At 41.3% G+C, this 18,879-nt stretch overlaps 1 protein-coding gene across 5 annotated transcripts in view; it reads left to right on the plus strand.

Annotated features, from left to right (window-relative positions):
* The window catches only part of LOC139757760 (nephrin-like), a 400,579-nt gene that overhangs the window by 375,870 nt on the left and 5,830 nt on the right, over positions 1–18,879 (plus strand). For 2 of the 5 annotated variants that reach the window (XM_071678535.1, XM_071678536.1), the window contains 4 exons: positions 5,836–6,081; positions 7,344–7,495; positions 15,548–15,664; positions 18,564–18,729. In XM_071678535.1, coding sequence (XP_071534636.1) covers positions 5,836–6,081; positions 7,344–7,495; positions 15,548–15,664; positions 18,564–18,729 — 681 coding nt within the window. Of the gene's footprint in view, positions 1–5,835; positions 6,082–6,156; positions 6,334–7,343; positions 7,496–15,547; positions 15,665–18,563; positions 18,730–18,879 lie in introns of all 5 variants that reach the window. The other 3 variants (XM_071678538.1, XM_071678539.1, XM_071678537.1) reach the window with 2 other exon arrangements.

An 18,879-nucleotide genomic window follows, 5' to 3' on the forward strand; every position in this document is an offset into this window, starting at 1 on the left:
TATATATATATATATATATATATATATATATATATATTTTTTTTTTTTTTTTTTTTTTTTCATACTATTCGCCATTTCCCGCGTTAGTGAGGTAGCATTAAGAACAGAGGACTCGGCCTTAGAGGGAATATCTTCACCTGACCCCCTTCTCTGTTCCTTCTTTTGGAAAATTAAAAAAAAACGAGAGGGGAAGATTTCCAGCCACCCGCTCCCTCCCCTTTTAGTCGCCTTCTACAACACGCAGGGAATACGTGGGAAGTATTCTTTCTCCCCTATCCCCAGGGATAATATATATATATATATATATATATATATATATATATATATATATATATATATATATATATATATATATCGTTTTATTAGGATTTAGAATTACGATCTTAAATTTTCGTCCACTTCGATTACATGCCTGATTACATATATATGTGGCCTCTGTATGCTGTAACGTATGAACAATTCCCTTTTACCGTATTTCAGATCTACATCGTATATCATCGAATTGTTTTAAAGACATTGATAACCCAAAACTTTTCTTTTTTTTGCCTTTTGTTTCGTTAGAATAACCTAAACTCCTTGGTACCTTCGCTTGATAGTCATAGGTCATTGAATCTTGATAAAAGTTTTTCGCTTTTATCGACTCTCCACATTCCTGATGCCTTTGAAATGTCTTCATTATACTTGCACGCTCACAACGAGCTGGATCATACATAGAGACAGCCTCCCTGTGATCTGTGGAGATATGTAATTGTATCTTGATGAAAGTAGAACCGCCATGTTTTTTATCGTATGTTCGAGTTTGCGTCCCGTACAACATATATTTAGTGTCTCCAATCATATCCCACAGCTTTCTCCTCCCCCTGCAAATGGGATATCTGTATAACTTTTGTACAGTTATGTACTCCAGAAACATTTCATTTATCGCACCGCACTACAGTAACAGTAGACAATTACTTTTCTGTATGTCATTGTTTCTCTGATTTATTAGTTAACTGTACCTCCCTCTGAGTTATCTTTTCATACTTTTTCTTTCCTCCTCTTACTTGTTTTCCCTCTCGCTGATTCTCGCCTCTCCCTCCCCCCTCATCCTCCTGTCCCCGAGATAAAAGCGACGCAGCTAAACACCAATGATTACTATCGGACGACCGTCGCTCTGGAAAATGTCTCGAACCTTTGGCCTTATCGCATCAGTTAGACTTCAAGATTTTTCTTTATCCATTGCTTTAAAACATTGATTACGATATTACAGTAAGTTAACTTAGAGATTAATCACTATGAAGATAAAGTAACAATATTATCGATGTTGGCTCGAGCATCTACCAAGAAAGCCAGCATCTCATCCCTGGGTAATGCATGTTGAGAACAGAGGCTACGCTCCCACTAGCTCCTGGGAATCGATCACGTTGCCATAAATCCAACATTGAAAGCAGCTCCTACGTCTTCATCTACGCATGAAATGCCTTTGCTATTTGGGAAATTATCGGGATATATCTCGACTACACTGCAGCCTCAGGAAGTCATAAATTCGAAGCTGTACCGGAATATATTGAGAGAAATCCTTTCCTGCTCGAAGTCATTTCGATGAACGAGCTCCTGAACCCCTGGAGTGGTTGAAGCTTAAAATCATGCTAAAGACGAGACGGGACAGAGTCATCAGTTGGTAATGATTTACAGTGAACAAAAAAAAATTAGTTGAAAATATTATCAATAGATGGTAGTCAACATCAAGGGGGTAAACTGGTAAAGAACTACCCCCACCCCCCAGCGAGGTCCTCCCCACCTGAGACCTCTGCCTGAGCACACTACATCAGCCAACACCCTGCTCATCTGGTGCTGGCTTTACCCAGAGCCCTGCCTCTCTCCCGGAAGAACTACCTGCCTCCCAACCGTGTTAATATGGACCTCCTTGATATACTTGATCGTGAAATACGCCATGTCATGACGGAAGTTTAACATATCGTTTCTACTCGGGTCACCACGTGTTAAAAAAAGTAGATTTTCGTTTGCATTTAACGTTTTTTAATTGAAATCCCGGGTGAAGGTAGAATGTAAACATATACTTTTATATACCTACTTGCCATTCCCGTCTTGGCAAGATAGTATCACTGACTGAGCCTATGTCCTCACCTGGGTCCTTCATCTAGTCTTACTTTTAGAAAGTAGTAATACAGAGGGAGAGGATTTCAAACCCGCGTTCCCACTCTGCCGCCTTCTGCGACGCATCAGGAGTGAAATGGTAGATGGGTAAATATAAGGATTATTTTCCTCTTTTCTGAATCTAAAAAAATCGATGTGGTTGAAATTTGATTTTGAATTTTAGCTCAAGTATTGTATTGACGACAAGAACGCTATTTCTCTCCCAGTTCTACCGAAGTGTTATGTATCATGACATACTCTCACCGTAGCAACAGTTGACTGTAATGTCTACTCGCCTCCAACCAGTATGGGACCTAACATGGTCCGACTTAGATTGTCTGTCTGGTCTATTTCGCCCTCCTTTGTGAATTTATATTTCTGGGCTTTCCAACGATCCTTTGTTTATATTCAGCGTGAAGGAAATAGTTTCCTTTTTCCTAGACTGTTTGTCATGTATTAATATCGAGCTGTTGTCTTCAACAGAATTTTCATTGTTTCCCTTTCAATAAATGTGAAGTGCACGACGAGGTGATAGTGTTTACATCAGCGGCCCAGGTCTCCAGCAGTAGTATACATCATCACCGCTAGGTCTAATGGCGCTAGTGGGTTGTCAGATCACATTAGAGCGCCACATAGAAGCTGGTGACGATCTTGAAGGTGACATCGTTAATTATACCTCGTCTTCCTTGATGTCAGTTTGGTTAAGTGTCGTCAGGTTGAATATAAGGTTAGATAGGAGTTGTTAAGTTGGATTCTTAAGATTGGTTAGTTGTCATCTTGGATACGAGGTTGGTTAGAAGTTGTTAGGTTGGATATGTTAGTTAGGGGTCGACTGATCAAAATAAATGCATTTACTGACTGCCTTGGACTTGTAATTTCTGGAATAAACGCAAAAGCATCATGTGATAGTCTTATGGACCAGCATGATCAAACGTACTGTTATTTCGTCATGGAATCGTTTTCCTTCTTCATTTCCTTTTATTTCCTATACCCTCCGACGTCCTAAATATCAAGCGTAAGACAAGGGACTTGCGAAATCCTCCTCACTTGGAACTTTTTCCTGGGCTTCGTCAACCTCACGTCCAGAGGAGCAGGAAGACTCCAAACGACAATCTTATTTCAGGAGAAATACCCGGCCATTTTCTTTGCAGTATTTGGTTAGCATATCTCGAAGTGACGGACGGGAAGCCCAAGAGCCGGCGGTGAGAGCTGTGTGGGCGAGGTGGTGGGTGGTGAGCTGTGTGGGCGAAGTGGTGGGTGGTGAGTGAACCAGGAATTGAGAACGTTGTGGAGATGGATGTAAGGTGGAGGTGAGAGTAAGGTGGAACCCAACAGAACTAGTAATTTAAAGACAAAAAGATGTATGTATATAACGCAGGTGAGAGTATATTGCAAGTGAAAATAAAATGGATGTGAGAACAAAATGTTAATATTCGTGAGGTGTGAGTGACCATAAGTTAGAGGTGTTGTTAGCTATAAGTAAGAATAAAGTAAAAGTAATAAGTTACGGATACGAATGAGGATGTTGGAATGACTTAGTGGTACAAGCGAGGCAGTGATGACTTTAAGGTGGAAATGAAAATGAGCGAATTTTAGGAGTAAGTTGTAAAAAAAAATGAAAAAGTAGGATAGCAAAGAGTGATGTGGTGCTAAGAATGGGGTAGAACGGAGAATATAGATGGTTGGGTTGAGGTGAGTGGGAGAGAGAGAGAGAGAGAGAGAGAGAGAGAGAGAGAGAGAGAGAGAGAGAGAGAGAGAGAGAGAGAGAGAGAAATGAGTTGGAGATAAGGTGAGGTTTTAGGAGGTAGTGAGGTGGAGTCGAGTCTTGCAAGCGTGAGTTGGTTATGAGGACTCGCGTAAAGGTGAGAGTCGGATGGAAGTGAAAATGAGGTGGATGATGCAGTGAGGTGAGGATGAGGTAGGAGTGAAGGAAAATTTATGGATATTTTAGGTATGAAGAATATTAATATAATCGTGTACAGTTCTTTGTGCGTGAGGATGTATGTTTGCTTCCGTTAGGCGCAGACCAATTGTGAGTCTCCAAAAGATCGAAAGTTCTGTTAAAAGTTGAACATCCTTTAGTAAAGTCCAATGGAAGCTCATGAGGTACAATTTCACCGAGTTAGACCAGCAGACAGAAACATTAGAATCGTTCAAGAAATTACGGTTTGACGCAAGAGACTCTACTAAAAAGCTTTGAGTTCGAAATGACAAGAAACGTATGTGAGGAGACGCGACATATATAGTAAAATTCAACTTGTGTTCACTTTGTCACTAAATACAAACATGTGGTTGAATTGGCTTCGTTTCAGTCGGTTCTGTATCTCTACAATGCTGGTCGTTTAGTTTTGAATTACACTAAACAACGTTAAAACAGGAATGTTAACGAAATCAAACAGACAACAAATACAGTAAGAGAACATGGAACAAGATACTAAATTTACTCAGCCTTGAAACAGGTCATAAATGATACTTATATAACGAACCCACCAGACCAAGGGAACAAATTCCTCCTTCCTCGACCCAGTTCCAAACTTACACACACACACCCACAAGATAAAAGCCTCGACTCACTTCCCTAGCAATAAGCCCATGAGATACAACTCGTAAACACCTCCTAAGCATCTGACTAAAAAAGTCCCTGGAGGATCCTAAGTCTTGTGGGTCTTGCAGGTGTCCTTAAGGAGGAAGGGTATTACTAAGCCGATTTAATTTTGGCCCCCACGACTAGATGGCACGTCGGTCGAGTTGGTCTGTGACCAGGCTCTGTATAAACTACCTTCCTACGACATCGTGTAATTCGTATGACCTCATATGACCTTAGAGGATTTTATTTTCTGTACCTCCCTGATTCCTGATCTCGTGTGACCTCGCACATTTCAGTCCAGTTCACCTTCATTTTAGACAGGATGACTAAACGTACATTTTACTTCACCACCGATGCGTCGCTACCGTTAGTCAGTTCACATGTCAAACAAGCGGCAATTTAGTCGAGTTAGATTTCGAAGAGCGAGAAAATAAGTGTTAGTTTTCCTCACGAAAGAAAGTGGTTGCGAGACACGAGATGCCAGACGTAGATAGAAACTAAGCAAGTCCCTCGGTGTGGTTCACGGGAGGCGTTCAAGTTGAAGGTATATTGAGGAAAAGTTATATTTTTCCTACTGCATCCGCTACGTACGAGTGGTTCGTGTGTGCCAGGCGGCAAATCGGGGAACCAGTGAAAGTGACTCGTACTGTGGTGACGACGGTCGATAATCGTATAATGATCTTGGCGAAATCGGATGCGATTCCTTCTTTTCATGTATTTGTATGCCAAGTGCGTTCAAATTCCTTCCTTCCAAAGATATCTAAATGTGATCCACATCAGAAGCACTCTATAGTATATCAACCTTGATATTCAAGGCATAGACATTTAGAATAAATGTAGGGAAAGAAAAGTATTACCCAAATGAAATGAAAATGATTGTACACAGTTACATTGCACAAGCTACGGTAGGACAGCTTTCGTGGCAAACATACGTAGGTACAGTCAGGACTACGTAGGATTCATGAAGACACTCCGAGTAAACAAAAGCGGGAGATTATGGGTTGGTATAAATTACAAGGACAGACGCACACGCAGGAAGGGGAACGAAAGCTACGTGCAAGGTCTATGCATGCTCCCTGTGTGACCCTGGCTTTCTCTCCCTCTCCCTCCAGGCGAGGCTCCTCCCACACCCGTGCCCTCCTCCAATGTGGGCAAGGAGGCCTCCAAGCTTCCTGGCCTTTGGGTCGTCATCATAGTGCTCGTTGCCACTGCATTGCTTGCTCTCAACGTCTCTGCCATTGTCTGTATAGTTAGACGACGCCGGAACAAGAGGGCTTCCCCGCCCACCAAGAAGACGCCTCCTCCTTCCATATCGGCGTCAGCCATGCCCAAGGCCATGTCACTCACTCCCACACAGGGTAAGTTTATTTCCTCGAAATCTCATCTCCCATTTTCAACTATGAGGACAGCAGTCTCCTTTGATTCTTTTCCAGATCAACCTCTCCTAGGTGACCGAGAGCTGCTGTTAAACCAAGTGCTGGGAGGGCGTGGTGAACTGCCCAAGCTGATCATCATCGTGGTAGCCATCGTTGGCACGATGATTGTCATCCTCAACATTGCTCTCGTGATCTGTCTCATACGCAGAAAGCGAGGCAAGAGACGAGAAGATGGTAGGATCCCCTTCAAGATACACACACAAACTCTTCCAATTCCTCCCCTTCAAAACCTCCTGGTGCCCTCTGACAACTCGAGAGCACGGTAGCGATCTCTCTACATCTCCCTTCCTTCCAACACGTCACTATCCCCTTATTGAGCTCCTCCTCTCTGTACCTATAACCTTCTTCAACTCCTACCCTTCAATACTACGTCTGTGAACTGCTCTTTGAGCGCGCGCACACACACACCCAACTTCTACCTTTCAGCAGCTATGAAAACTCAGACTTTCCATTAGGCCAAAAAAAAAAAAAAAAAAAAAAAAATTTACCCAGCTTCACCCTACAGGACAACCCATAACTCCTTCCCTCTAACAGATATGACCTCCTAACGCAAAGCTTCCCCCTTCATGGTTTTCAGCCTCGCCCACCTCTCCTCCAGCACATAACTCGATGTCGATTTCCTCTCTCGCTTTTCCCCTCTACCTCCCCTTTTCACACCATCGCGACTCGCCGATGTTTTATGATGGTTTCCGGCCGATCAAGCACCACCTTCCTAGAGACAGATCTTTCCTTTACGTTTTTCATTTTGCTTTTCTCTTGGTTGACATTATTTTCAATGGACTCTCATCTTATCCATTGATACACAGATCCTGTCGAAATATCCCATGCGGCTTGCATGCATGCAACTGCATATTTCCAAATAGGAGAATCTTTAAAGAATATGCCAGTCATATCAATGTGATTAAGACATTGAAGTCATAAGATGAGATCGTTTCTGTCTCTGTATTTTGTTCTTTCGACAATCTTTTTTCTCTCAATTCTATTTTTGTTCCAATTTTTCATTAAGTTTGTTTGCAATATATTCAGGTAACCTATATCTCCTTACTGAATTTTGTTACACTTATTACAAATAACTTTATTTTCCGATTCACTATCAATTTCCCATTTTCGGAGATCCCATGAAGTAACGTTCCGTTTTCTGTGGTACGTCGGTGACATCCCGTTTTCTGTTGTTCCCATTACAGAAGGCAGCGACCAGGCCAGCAGTAAGAGCACCACCAACACCATGTACGCCCCGTCCTCGTACAACGACACCGTGGTGGGCGAGACTCTGTCATCGATCTCGGAGAAGAGCCGCGAGTCTTACACTCAGGAGGACTCCGTCGTAGACTACGAGGTAAGGTGCACACGGCTTCATGAATACCATCAAGCAATATCTTCCTGTCTTCATGATATTCATCTCCCTGTCTTCAGGATATTCATCTCCCTGTCTTTAGGATATTCATCTCCATGACATTTCATTATTTTAATGCCTGTGTTGTTGTCACAGGTGTGTCCTATATCTCATCGGTAAGTAACATTATCTCTCATTCCTCATTCATAACTTGATGCACGTGAGTTCGATCCAACAGTATTTTCAGTCGTATATCTAGACTGGGTCTGAAGTGCCGGGTTATTTCAAAACTGAAGGTTAGTGATTGTTATTAACCTCTAGAACGTGATTTGTTGTGAACATATATACATGGCAGTACGCTATTTGCATCAGCCAGTAATATTTTGCAGCTGATTATTTTTTTTGATCACCGAGGTTTTAATTTCTGTCGATATGTCAAGACCTTTAGTGTAGCAACTATATAAGTGCAGATTGGCTTTCCATCACGATCCAGTGGAATTAGTTTTTCATTACGATCGTCTGAAATTGAGCGAATAATGCACATTAGTCGCCATTTATTTTCGAGGCGGCGTCACCGTTCAGTTATTTATCGTACAAACAAGTTATTGTAGAGGACGAGTCGTTTGAGCAGATGCACGAATAACTGATCTTTTTATGGCTTGGTGGAATTTGATAGTCGTATGGAGATTTCGTCTAAAGAAATATATTGGTTGCGAGTGATATTCAACATATCTTTGTGTTATCTCTAAAGTTGACGATGAAATGAAGATTCCTTTGGTATTACTGATCTTTACAATACCATCGCCTTCTGTTCCTTGCATCCCTTATTTGTATCCAGTGGTTCGTAGAGACACACAGCCAGATGTCACAGTCGACTGATCTTAAAGGACCTCGATATCCCTATGTATATGACTACTCAAAGCAATCCCTTTACACATATCCCGCGTATGTTCCCTGATTTTATCTTTCCACCCAGGACAACCGTTTTAACAAGCATTTATCTCCACGTTATCTTGGCGGCTACCATCTAGATATCTATTATCAGTCTTGACCATTGGTTACAAAATGGAAACGAAAAAAAAGGTATTTTTACCACCCACCCTATGGGGATGGGAATGCATAGGGTAATATTATTGTATTCATTTTCAATGTTCATATTCCAAGGTATACGAGCCAACAATTGATAAAGTGAGGTGAGGTGTTATGAAGAAGGGGAGAATATGATTAATGTATGAAGGAGGAGAGTGTATGGGAAATGTACAGTAGATAAACTACATTATCTTTGGAAGGGCTGGAGGATTTGTATGGTTGGCATGGGTCTGTGGCAGCCTCCACTGGGTTATAGGAGTACCCGAGTGTTAGGAGAACGCTACTATGGGGGTATGGTAGCCTTCTGGGTATGGCAGCCTCGTTGAGGTACAGCAGCTGCCTTAGCGGGTATTAGTTCCATAGTGGTATGGAAGCCTCGCTGGGGTGTGGTAGTCCCAATAGGATGTGTGGATGTAGCCCCCATGACTTATACACTTGGCATGGGGGTGTGGCAGTCCCCATGATTTATCGTAGCTCTGCAGCGGCTCCGCTGACGCTGTCAATTTTTCACGGCTCTGGGAGGACCCCCTTCAGGCAGCAGCACCCCTGTCCACCACGCTGGCTGGTTCCTCCCACCTAACACACACCAGTACCATCATCCACACCAGCTTCTAACGAACTATTTTTAACAATGCTTTTAGCTACTAATACTGCTACTACTTCTACTACCACTACTACAAATGCTTCAACTGAAAACCTCTACAATTATCAATTATTATATTGTCATTTTCACTACTGTTGCCTTTAACTACCACTAACATTATTATCGACTCTACTGCAACCATCATTACTGCCACTTACCACTAGTACCATTCCTGTTGTTTATAAAAACTAATGGTATTACTTTTGCCACTAATTACATCTGTTAACTGTCGCTCTACCGGATTACCACTAATATAAGGGTCCTGCCCTTACTGCCCCTAGTGTTCATGTTTCTCTTATCATACTCCTGCCCTTACGGCCCTAATTACCATTACTAATGATGTAACTTATCATCACAGTCCATATTGCACCCAATTCTGTGTTTATTACCATAACTTGCTCCCTTACCACTGTGAATAACACGTGAATCGTGCATCCACGACCACCATTGCGAACACCACTACCAACCTCCCACTACCATGAGCTACCACCACCACTGTATCGTACACACTGTGCGAGATTTCATGGCAGCTTTTCCAGATACTGACCACAAGAATCCCGTAGATCACATTTTATGTGCGTTCAGCATCAGGATAAGATCTGCTGGTGGAGTCATACTACCCAGGGAGATAAGATTGGATAAATATAAGTGACGGCCTCCCCAGTCTCACAGCATTTTCCTTTTTACCTCTCGATTTTAATGAGTTGTTCGGGTACGATGATCAGCGATTGCGTTCGATATCGTTATATATATATATATATATATATATATATATATATATATATATATATATATAAATATATAAATATATAATTGTGTGCGCGCGCGCAAGATCTTGCTCATTCAGTAATCTAAAACCTTCCCTACATGAGGGCACATAAATAAAGAGTGACATTTCGGCACACTTGCAGGAAAACGTACCCATCTCCAGCCCCCATTAACCCAACTCCTCCATCCACGCACGCCATCATCCTTCTATATAACCCGTACAAACCGACGCATCCGTTAAGACTACCCATCACCATTCCATTTCTTCCTAAGAGCACTTATATTTTTTCATGCCACAACTATCCCTTTCCTCTCCTCACCCGCGCTCCCCCTCCCTCCTAACTGAGGCGTATTATCATCCCCTTCTCGGAAGGAAAGTCAAAACCCGTACCAATAAGCCCAGAGAGAGAGAGAGAGAGAGAGAGAGAGAGAGAGAGAGAGAGAGAGAGAGAGAGAGAGAGAGAAGAAAAACATTTTGGGAAAACACAGCCATTAAGACGACTTAGGAGTGTCGGGCGAAAGTCTCGCTGTCAAAATGTAAGGGTTTGCACTCCTAATGTCGCAAGCTCATGACCTTCACAGCTAAAGAATTTCCTCGCCTCGTTCAGCCATCAACCATTTTCATTTCCCCATCCCCGTCAGCCATAGGCAAGCAACGACTACCACAGAGTGATATTATGGAGATAGATTTCCCGGAGAACTATGTGTATAAAGAGTAATATACGGAGCACCTCAAAAAACTGGAACCACGATTACGTTTTAAGGGATAACTGAATTTCTCCCAGCTGGATATCCTCGTAGGGAATGGGTCCTTATGGCGTGCCCAGGAGATAATACGGTTAGGAGCTCTAACGCGGCAACTCCCGGGAAAGGCCGGAGAAATTCTCCAGTCATCAGTGATCGAGCAGAAATTCATATCTTTTCACAATTGACGCAAAGGAGAAAACATTGGGATCAGAAGACATTGTACGTCGGAACTTGTTCGTAATGAATGGCCGAGTCTCGCAATAACATCCCTATATCTTACAGGACAACATGGCAATTCCATTCCTGAAAAAAAGGAGAAGGAAGTGGGGAAGAAGATTGATATATGGGTGTATGGGACGGCGGGGAGTATGATGTGTGAAAGTAACTCTGTCTTTTACAGTTCCTTTCGCGATCATTACATTGGTGAAGCAGACAGAGACGAGGTCAGATCAATCTACATTATTCTCTGGGTGTTGTAAACAACCTCAAGTTTATGTTGAAGGGATAATTCTTGAACCTCAGTCGTCACTAACCCTCAAGATTCTGTCTGTAACCAGAAAGGATAAACAATAATCAGTTTGTAGTTTATGAAGAGAAAGAACAACTTTGGTTTGAGGTACGGGAAATAAACCCCTAACTAAGGACATGTAGGCATGAAGGATATGCAAAGGAATACTGACAACACCAGACTTTTGGGGTCCTTTCGAGATTGTTCGTGAACGTAGGAAAAATCAGAAGCAGGATGAGTGTTGTGGTTTGAGTAGAAACGAGCAAACGGCCGACATCAGGAGAAATACCTGAAAGCTTTACGTGTAACTTAAGCTAGAGCAAATTGTGTCAGTCGAGAATTTAAAATTCAGATTTATTCCTAAACGTGTCAGTGTTGCTGTTTTCAGTTATTTCAGTTTGTAAACCATTCCCATGTAAATGTAACATGTCAAAAAAAAAAAAAAAATGGTTCGGCCATGAAGCAACAATGTTAGAATAATAAAAAAAAAAAAAAATCTTTGAAGACCAGCACTCAAAAATCATGGTAAATCCGCGGTTCTTGATATTAGAATTTTGTGTCGCTGACACATACTTCGCTTGCGACTGTTGGAGCATCAAATATCCACACGAGGCGAACGCGTATATTGGATTAAACTCATGAAAGAAAATATTTTACGAGTATGTAACTCCGTGGCGTGTTGGGCAGCGCCGCCAATAATGCTGAGATATTCTTAAGAACGGAGCAAAACCTCTTTTGCTTCAAGAACCAAGCCATATTATCGCGTTTTCTTTAAAGTTCTCTGGGAATAACAACGGGCAAGAACTACTGCATCCAATTATCTGGACAGAGTTCTGATAAAGTCTTTCATCGAAATCAGGTTAGGTTGTTCTTCAAATGTCATACGACTGAAAGCAAGACGTGAATTTATCCACTGGTTTTTATGGGTAACCAGAGCTGGGTATTTCCTTCATCTCATCCACTATCTTCCTATTATCTAACATTTTACTCCACTTTTTTCCCATGTTATCTACCGCTCAGTTTTCCTCTCATACTTTCCTCCTCTCACTTTCTTCTCACAGCAACGGCCTCATAATCGTACATGTTCCCATTATCTTACCATTATTCTACACGTTCTCTTTCTCTCTTCTGAGGAATATCCCCACTTCCCTTACTTCTCGCCGTACTTTCATTCCCTTTCTCTCTTCATACTGAAGAACTCTACCCTTGTTTTCTTCTCTTTTCTCACCATCTTTCCCTTATTCCAACCTCACCAAAGCATTTTTCATATATCGCTCTTTAATCGCCCTACACATTCTCCTTCTTCCCCTTATCCTCCCTACGTTTGACCCTTAGTAATAAATCTATCCTACACACTCTCCTACTTCCCCGTTTTCCACTCCCTCTCTCCACACCCCACTATGCAGCTTCTCTCTCTCTCTCTCTCTCTCTCTCTCTCTCTCTCTCTCTCTCTCTCTCTCTCTCTCTCTCTCTCTCATATCCCGGTTCATATATCTCTGATTGTCACTGTCTCTGTCTCTATCTGTACGTGCTAGCCCTGCCCTCCAAAAAAAAAAATCTTCATAGGTATGGATCTCTCTCTCTCTCTCTCTCTCTCTCTCTCTCTCTCTCTCTCTCAGTATTTTTCTTCGTTCTTTATCCCTCATGCCAACAGCTGCCATATACCTAATGTCAACAACAGATCAGCTGGAAGTCCTGTAATTTACAGTTTCGAGTATCGTGAAGATTTCCAGACAGAAATATTCGACTTAAACAGCTGATGCCAAATGGTATTTTGAAAATCGCCGACAGAGGGTGCCACTCAGGGGCAGCATCGACGGATACAATAATACTTTGCCTTTTCGCAAGTGTTGTTGACAGATGCCCGAGTCTCGTATTAAGGTTCCGGCTTTCAAATACTCGCGTGTCAATATCACCCAGCAACTCAGTCTACGCTGTAATAGGAAAAAAGAAAAAAAAGTCCCCACGTCTTGTTCTTATTGCCTTTTCGAACAGGAACTCCCTCGTGTGTTTCCCAGAGTAGGAAAGTGTTTGTTATTGATTCGTGATATTTTTTTTCTTAAACGGTAGTCATCGCCAAATCCGATTTTGAAAACGAGCGTTTTTACTGTGTATTTTTTCTCGTATAATATTGTGCGGCGTTTTCTGTTTTTATTTATATCTTTATATCTTTTATTATCTATACTTTTTCTATAAGTTGATTCATTTTAGTTTAAAAGTTTTTGTAATCCTTTTGATGTGAAAGTTTGTACCTCCTCCTAATTTTCCTGTGCTTCCTCCTCCTTTCTAATCTCTCTGGATATTATGCCCTCATCATCCTCTCCACCTTGTCTTTATCTATTTACATCTCAGTTCTCGATCACTGCCTATCTTCTCCATCATTCCCTTTCTTTTCTACTCGCCATTATCTATTCACACATCCTTTCTCCCTCCTCTCTAATCATCCGTCTATATACCCTTTCACATTTTCTCGTCTTTCTTGATCATTCCCTCCTTCCATTACCTACATACACCTTCTTTCACCACTCTAATTTCTCTTTCTATCATCTCCTCCCTATATTACACCTTTCTTTATTGTTCGTCCTTTCCAGCGTCTCGAGTGAGCAACAAGGGTTCAACACTACCCAGCCGCAGGGTGTAATAGCACACACTGTTCTGTCTTTCTGCTCAGGTGTTCTACCCCTAAGGCAACAGGGACCTGTTCATTCACCCCAACCTCTCTCGCTCTTCTTTCCTGGGCATAATTCCTTCAGTCTTTAGATGGTATTTCACTTCATTCATTTCTTTTATTCATTTTTTCTTGTTTGTTCCTTGCATGTTTACTTTATTCTCGCCTTGGTTAATTTAACGGTCCGTTCATTTATCATTTGGTTTTGTCTAGTCTCTTTCCTTGACATTTTCTTGTTTTTACTTCATCTATACACTTCTTTATCCATTCTTGTCTTTTATATTTCTACTCTGTATGATCTGTGCCACTATTTATAATTCCATGATAGTTATTTAGACTTTCGTTAACCATTCAATAAGTAAAGTCTTATTGTAAAGATTCTTTTATGAGATTTTATTAATTTCCTTTGCTTCGTTTTTTCCTTTCTTCAGCCATCTTCCTTTTCCTTATCATTGTAATATGATTGTACAATAATGAGTAAGGCTCCGACTTTCTCCTCACTGGAATTACAAGAATTTCTTTATACCATAACTTCGTACACTCAAATTGAAAATATTTTTCCTTTTAGTTTACATACAACTTTCGTCTCTCATAAAAGGGACAGGTATTTAATGATATCCTGGAGCAGGAAAAGTTATATTGGATTTCTCCTTAGATTATTTCCAGGAATTGTGATTACGTGTGTGTGTGTATATAACATTTTTTTCTTAATGATATACGAGACGAAATCCTCCCCGCCATATATTTCTTACAATTACTATATCATAAAGTGACCAAATATTTTTTGACATATGTACATACAACAAAATACTATCTTTATATATTTTGCGTTTTGCAGTATGACACAAGAGATGAAGGATTTTGACATGCTCACATGGATAGCCCTATTTTCGCTTTATATATTCATTAAAGTACGTAAGACAAAGTATAATGATTTCAAACAGTTTTCGAGAGCGAATACTATATAGAGCATCTTTCATCAAGAAATGCACGCCTTGCACTCATGTTTACTAACCCTACAAACACAACAGGAATTATAGTATTTTAGAAATCCATCGGACGAGCCATGTGTGAAGATAATTTTTGTTGACTGTACATATTTGTGTCGGGTGATATACCTGGGAGTCAGTCTTGTTTACTTGTCAGTTTCATCCTTTATTCAAAAACGTTTTGATGTTGTGAAGTGAAACCGATTACTAAATACACTTCCTTTTCTGTGATGAGTATCATCGTTCCATTTTCTTTGAGCTATCTGCTCTCTATTGGCATTTTCAGTTTGTAATAAAATGTTTCATTTCTGTCTTAATAGTTTGGGTTTATATGACTAGTGTTTAAGCACAAAATCATCCAGTCCAAAGATAATCATCCATGGTTATGTATTTGTAAATTGATGTTTTCTTCAGAATTTTCACCTTTCTCAAGTGTTCTTTTCACTGCAAGTGAGTATTTCACTGTTCAAATAATTTTGTTTTCTGGAGTGAAGAAAAACTTTTTTTCCACTATATATATATATATATATTGCCGAAGGCATGCCCACAGAACTCTATTCCTTCAGTTCCTTTAGGATAAAAAAAAAATATATATATAAATGACTTCTTGATTTCGGCAGCTCCTCACCATCTTCTCCTTCAGGCAACGTCTCAATACAGTGTTCCAGTGGGTCACATATCTCCCTGTCTCGTGCACTCAGGTCACTTTGTCCCTGGCCAGGTCTTTCTTTATGACCAATACGATCTTCTCTATGGTTGCGTAAGTGGTGACTGCCGAACCCCCTATTGATGCTGCCCATGTGATACAGTCGAGCCTCATTCATTCCCAGCTTCCAGGGTAGGAAGGGGAAGGAGGGCCTTTGGAGTGAGGTGGGGGGGCGTTTTCAGGGTGGTTTCGGGTTGTAGCTCTGGGGAGCTGGATTGATGATGGAGGGAAGGGGGTGGGGAGGGTGTTGGTAGTGGCGAGTGAAGGGGGCTATTGAGGGAAATTAATGGCTAGGGAGCAATAGCGATGAGAGAGAGAGAGAGAGAGAGAGAGAGAGAGAGAGAGAGAGAGAGAGAGAGAGAGATTGGAAATTTCCTCCCCATTTAACATCGTTTTTTCGCCAACGTTTCGGTCATAACTTACCAATTTAGCTTACAAACGTCATTAGAATTTCAGGGTCTGACTTACAACAATGCAACCCTTAGGGGTTCATAAGCCTCAGATTCTGAAATATAGATCTTATATCTGAAGCATTATTGATATGATGCAAGACGCTGCATTATTCAGTGTGTTGTGGGATTAACGTATGTTTTATGGTTCACTCAAACCCCGCTCAGAGAGGATTGCCCATATATATATATATATATATATATATATATATATATATATATATATATATATATATATATATATATTCCTATGAGTCCACGGGGAAAATGAAACACGAAAAGTTCCCAAGTGCACTTTCGTGTAATAATCACATCATCAGGGGAGACACAAGAGAGGAATATAAGTCAGTTGATATACATCGAAGAGACGAAGCTAGGACGCCACATGTTTACCAAATGACGTCCTAGCTTCGTATCTTCGATGTATATCAACTGACTGTTATATTCCTCTCTTGTGTCTCCCCTGATGATGTGATTATTACACGAAAGTGCACTTGGGAACTTTTCGTGTTTCATTTTCCCTGTGGACTCATAGGAATATCTTGATCACGCGCAAAATTGTGATCCTTTCCAATATATATATATATATATATATATATATATATATATATATATATATATATATAATGAATCAAAGAGAGCTGTTTCAGACGTCCATAAGAATCTCTCCTCAGTTTAAGTAGCCAAAGTAAATCTTAACACCTTGACGGAAGGAACTGATAACATCGTGATAACCAACTGAAGAGCTCGGCTCACTTTCATCTAAGTGCAGTGGAGTAAGAATACTTTGTGATTATTCGTCTATGAATTGTGAATGCGATTCTAAGATATCGCGTACAAAACATTACAGCATCGAGATGGATAGGAATAAGAGGAAAAAGTGCCAGTGTGGAAGGTAGTAAGACAAGCTGTGAAGCAGATAATGATATACAAATTAATGAAAAAAGCAGGACAATAGCAAGGAATTGATAAATGAATAAAAGGAAGATGTATGAAAGGAAATGGAGATTTGAGTTACGGACTGAAGGAGGGTATAAAAAAAGGAACGAAAGATGTTAGAATCAAAGTCACAGAAATATGGAACTGATGAAGGGGCAAGAAAATATTAAGCAGGAAGTGAATGAAAGAGGTTTTGCTGGACATTGATTTGAACCACTAACTAACTAACGAGGGCTCGTAATCCCCTCTTGTCCTCCTCCACTTGACCCACACATGTCCTACTCACCCATGAGACGCGCACAGGTGGTGTTCTCACCCACTTGACCCATACGGGTATCGTCCTTAACTCACACAGGTTTCGTTACTGTCCACAAAGCTACCGTCACCTGGGAACCACGATCTACGGATGGCGGAGGAAAGCAAGTGCACTGACCCTCCCTTGAACGTGACTCGTTTTTCTCATGTCTTTGTCTACATATTTCACATTCCCTCACCCTTACTGTCGTCCCGCAACCCCGCTGGTTTGAAGAAGCTGTTCTCTAGCGATGTAACGTAACCAAGTTTCTGCTTAGTGTTTTTTGCCGTGTGAACGAGTGGAGTTTTGTTTGCAATTTGTTTTGATTCTCCTGTTTGTCTTTTCTTTTCACCTGGAGATTGGAATGACCGCATTTCTGTTTGCTTGATTATATATTTTTTTTTTCATGTTTGACACATTAGGAAAGTTTTTGTGCTTTATTATTTCTCACGTTACTGAACAGAGTATATATTTCAGATAACACATTGTCTTCCATGAGACTGAGTTATGGATCTGTTTTGTGTAAAATCCCATGTCCGGTATATGTAACGCCCTCCTTAGTGTGATCGTTTCTTATCCAGTTTTGTACCAATAAAATTAACTCGTATTATTTCCTTTGATTCAAGTCTTCCCCTCTCAGATCCCTCGTTCCCATCGCGAGTACAGGCATTCCTTCCCGACTTGTAATTAATTTCTCTCGTGAATATGTTCTATATATCCAAGCATCCTCCATAGTCTGGCCCTGTGATGCTTTGTCTGGTATCTCTTATATTCCTTCCCATCTGGAATTATCTCCTCCCCTTGTTCCCCTTCCCTTCCCATCTGCTCTCACTTGCTACCCTTTGCACTATCTCTGTGTTTCTCCCTACCCATATCCTGCACATACACACACTCCTCCATACTAGTCCACCCTTCGCGAGGAGGACCTATGGGTGTGGGGACCTTTCTCCCCTCCCCTTTCCATTTACCTTCTGCCCAGTTCTAACCTTTCTCGCACGCCTTCCATTTGCATCCTGACCCTTACATTCTAAACCCTTTATTCCTCTTTTTATCTACATTCCACCCCCATATCGCCTCCTACCAACATTTCTCTCCCATAACCCTTCTAAGTTCAAGGACCTCGTTGTTGTTAATGAGTTCTGTTCAAGGACAGTGGTCCCCCTCTTCTCCTCCTCCTTTCCCTCTTTCTCCCCTCCCATCTATCTGCCTCCACGACCTCAGATACCCCATTCATGTCCACTGACCCCCAATGATGTTCCTCCCTCAACAGGAGCAGACCCACAAGCACGCAGCCTCCACCTACCTGATCGATCAGATCGAACCACCGCCTGAGTACGCCAGCCAGACACCCTCACAACCCTCCAGCGCCGCTTATGACCCACAGGAAGACGACTACGCCGAGGTCCTACGGAGAAACGCCTATAATCATCAACTGGGTAAGTAGGAGGGAGAGATTTGCTCTATAATGTGGGGGTCGGTCGGTCGGTCAACAAGCATGAGGAAATAGGAAGAAATGACATACACAATCAGAATGTTTAAGGATAAATTGACGATTAGCAATTATATTTCTCGCTTCAAATCATATC

The sequence above is a fragment of the Panulirus ornatus genome, chromosome 28 (genome assembly GCF_036320965.1).
Source record: "Panulirus ornatus isolate Po-2019 chromosome 28, ASM3632096v1, whole genome shotgun sequence".
Classification (NCBI taxonomy): Eukaryota; Metazoa; Arthropoda; class Malacostraca; order Decapoda; family Palinuridae; genus Panulirus; species Panulirus ornatus.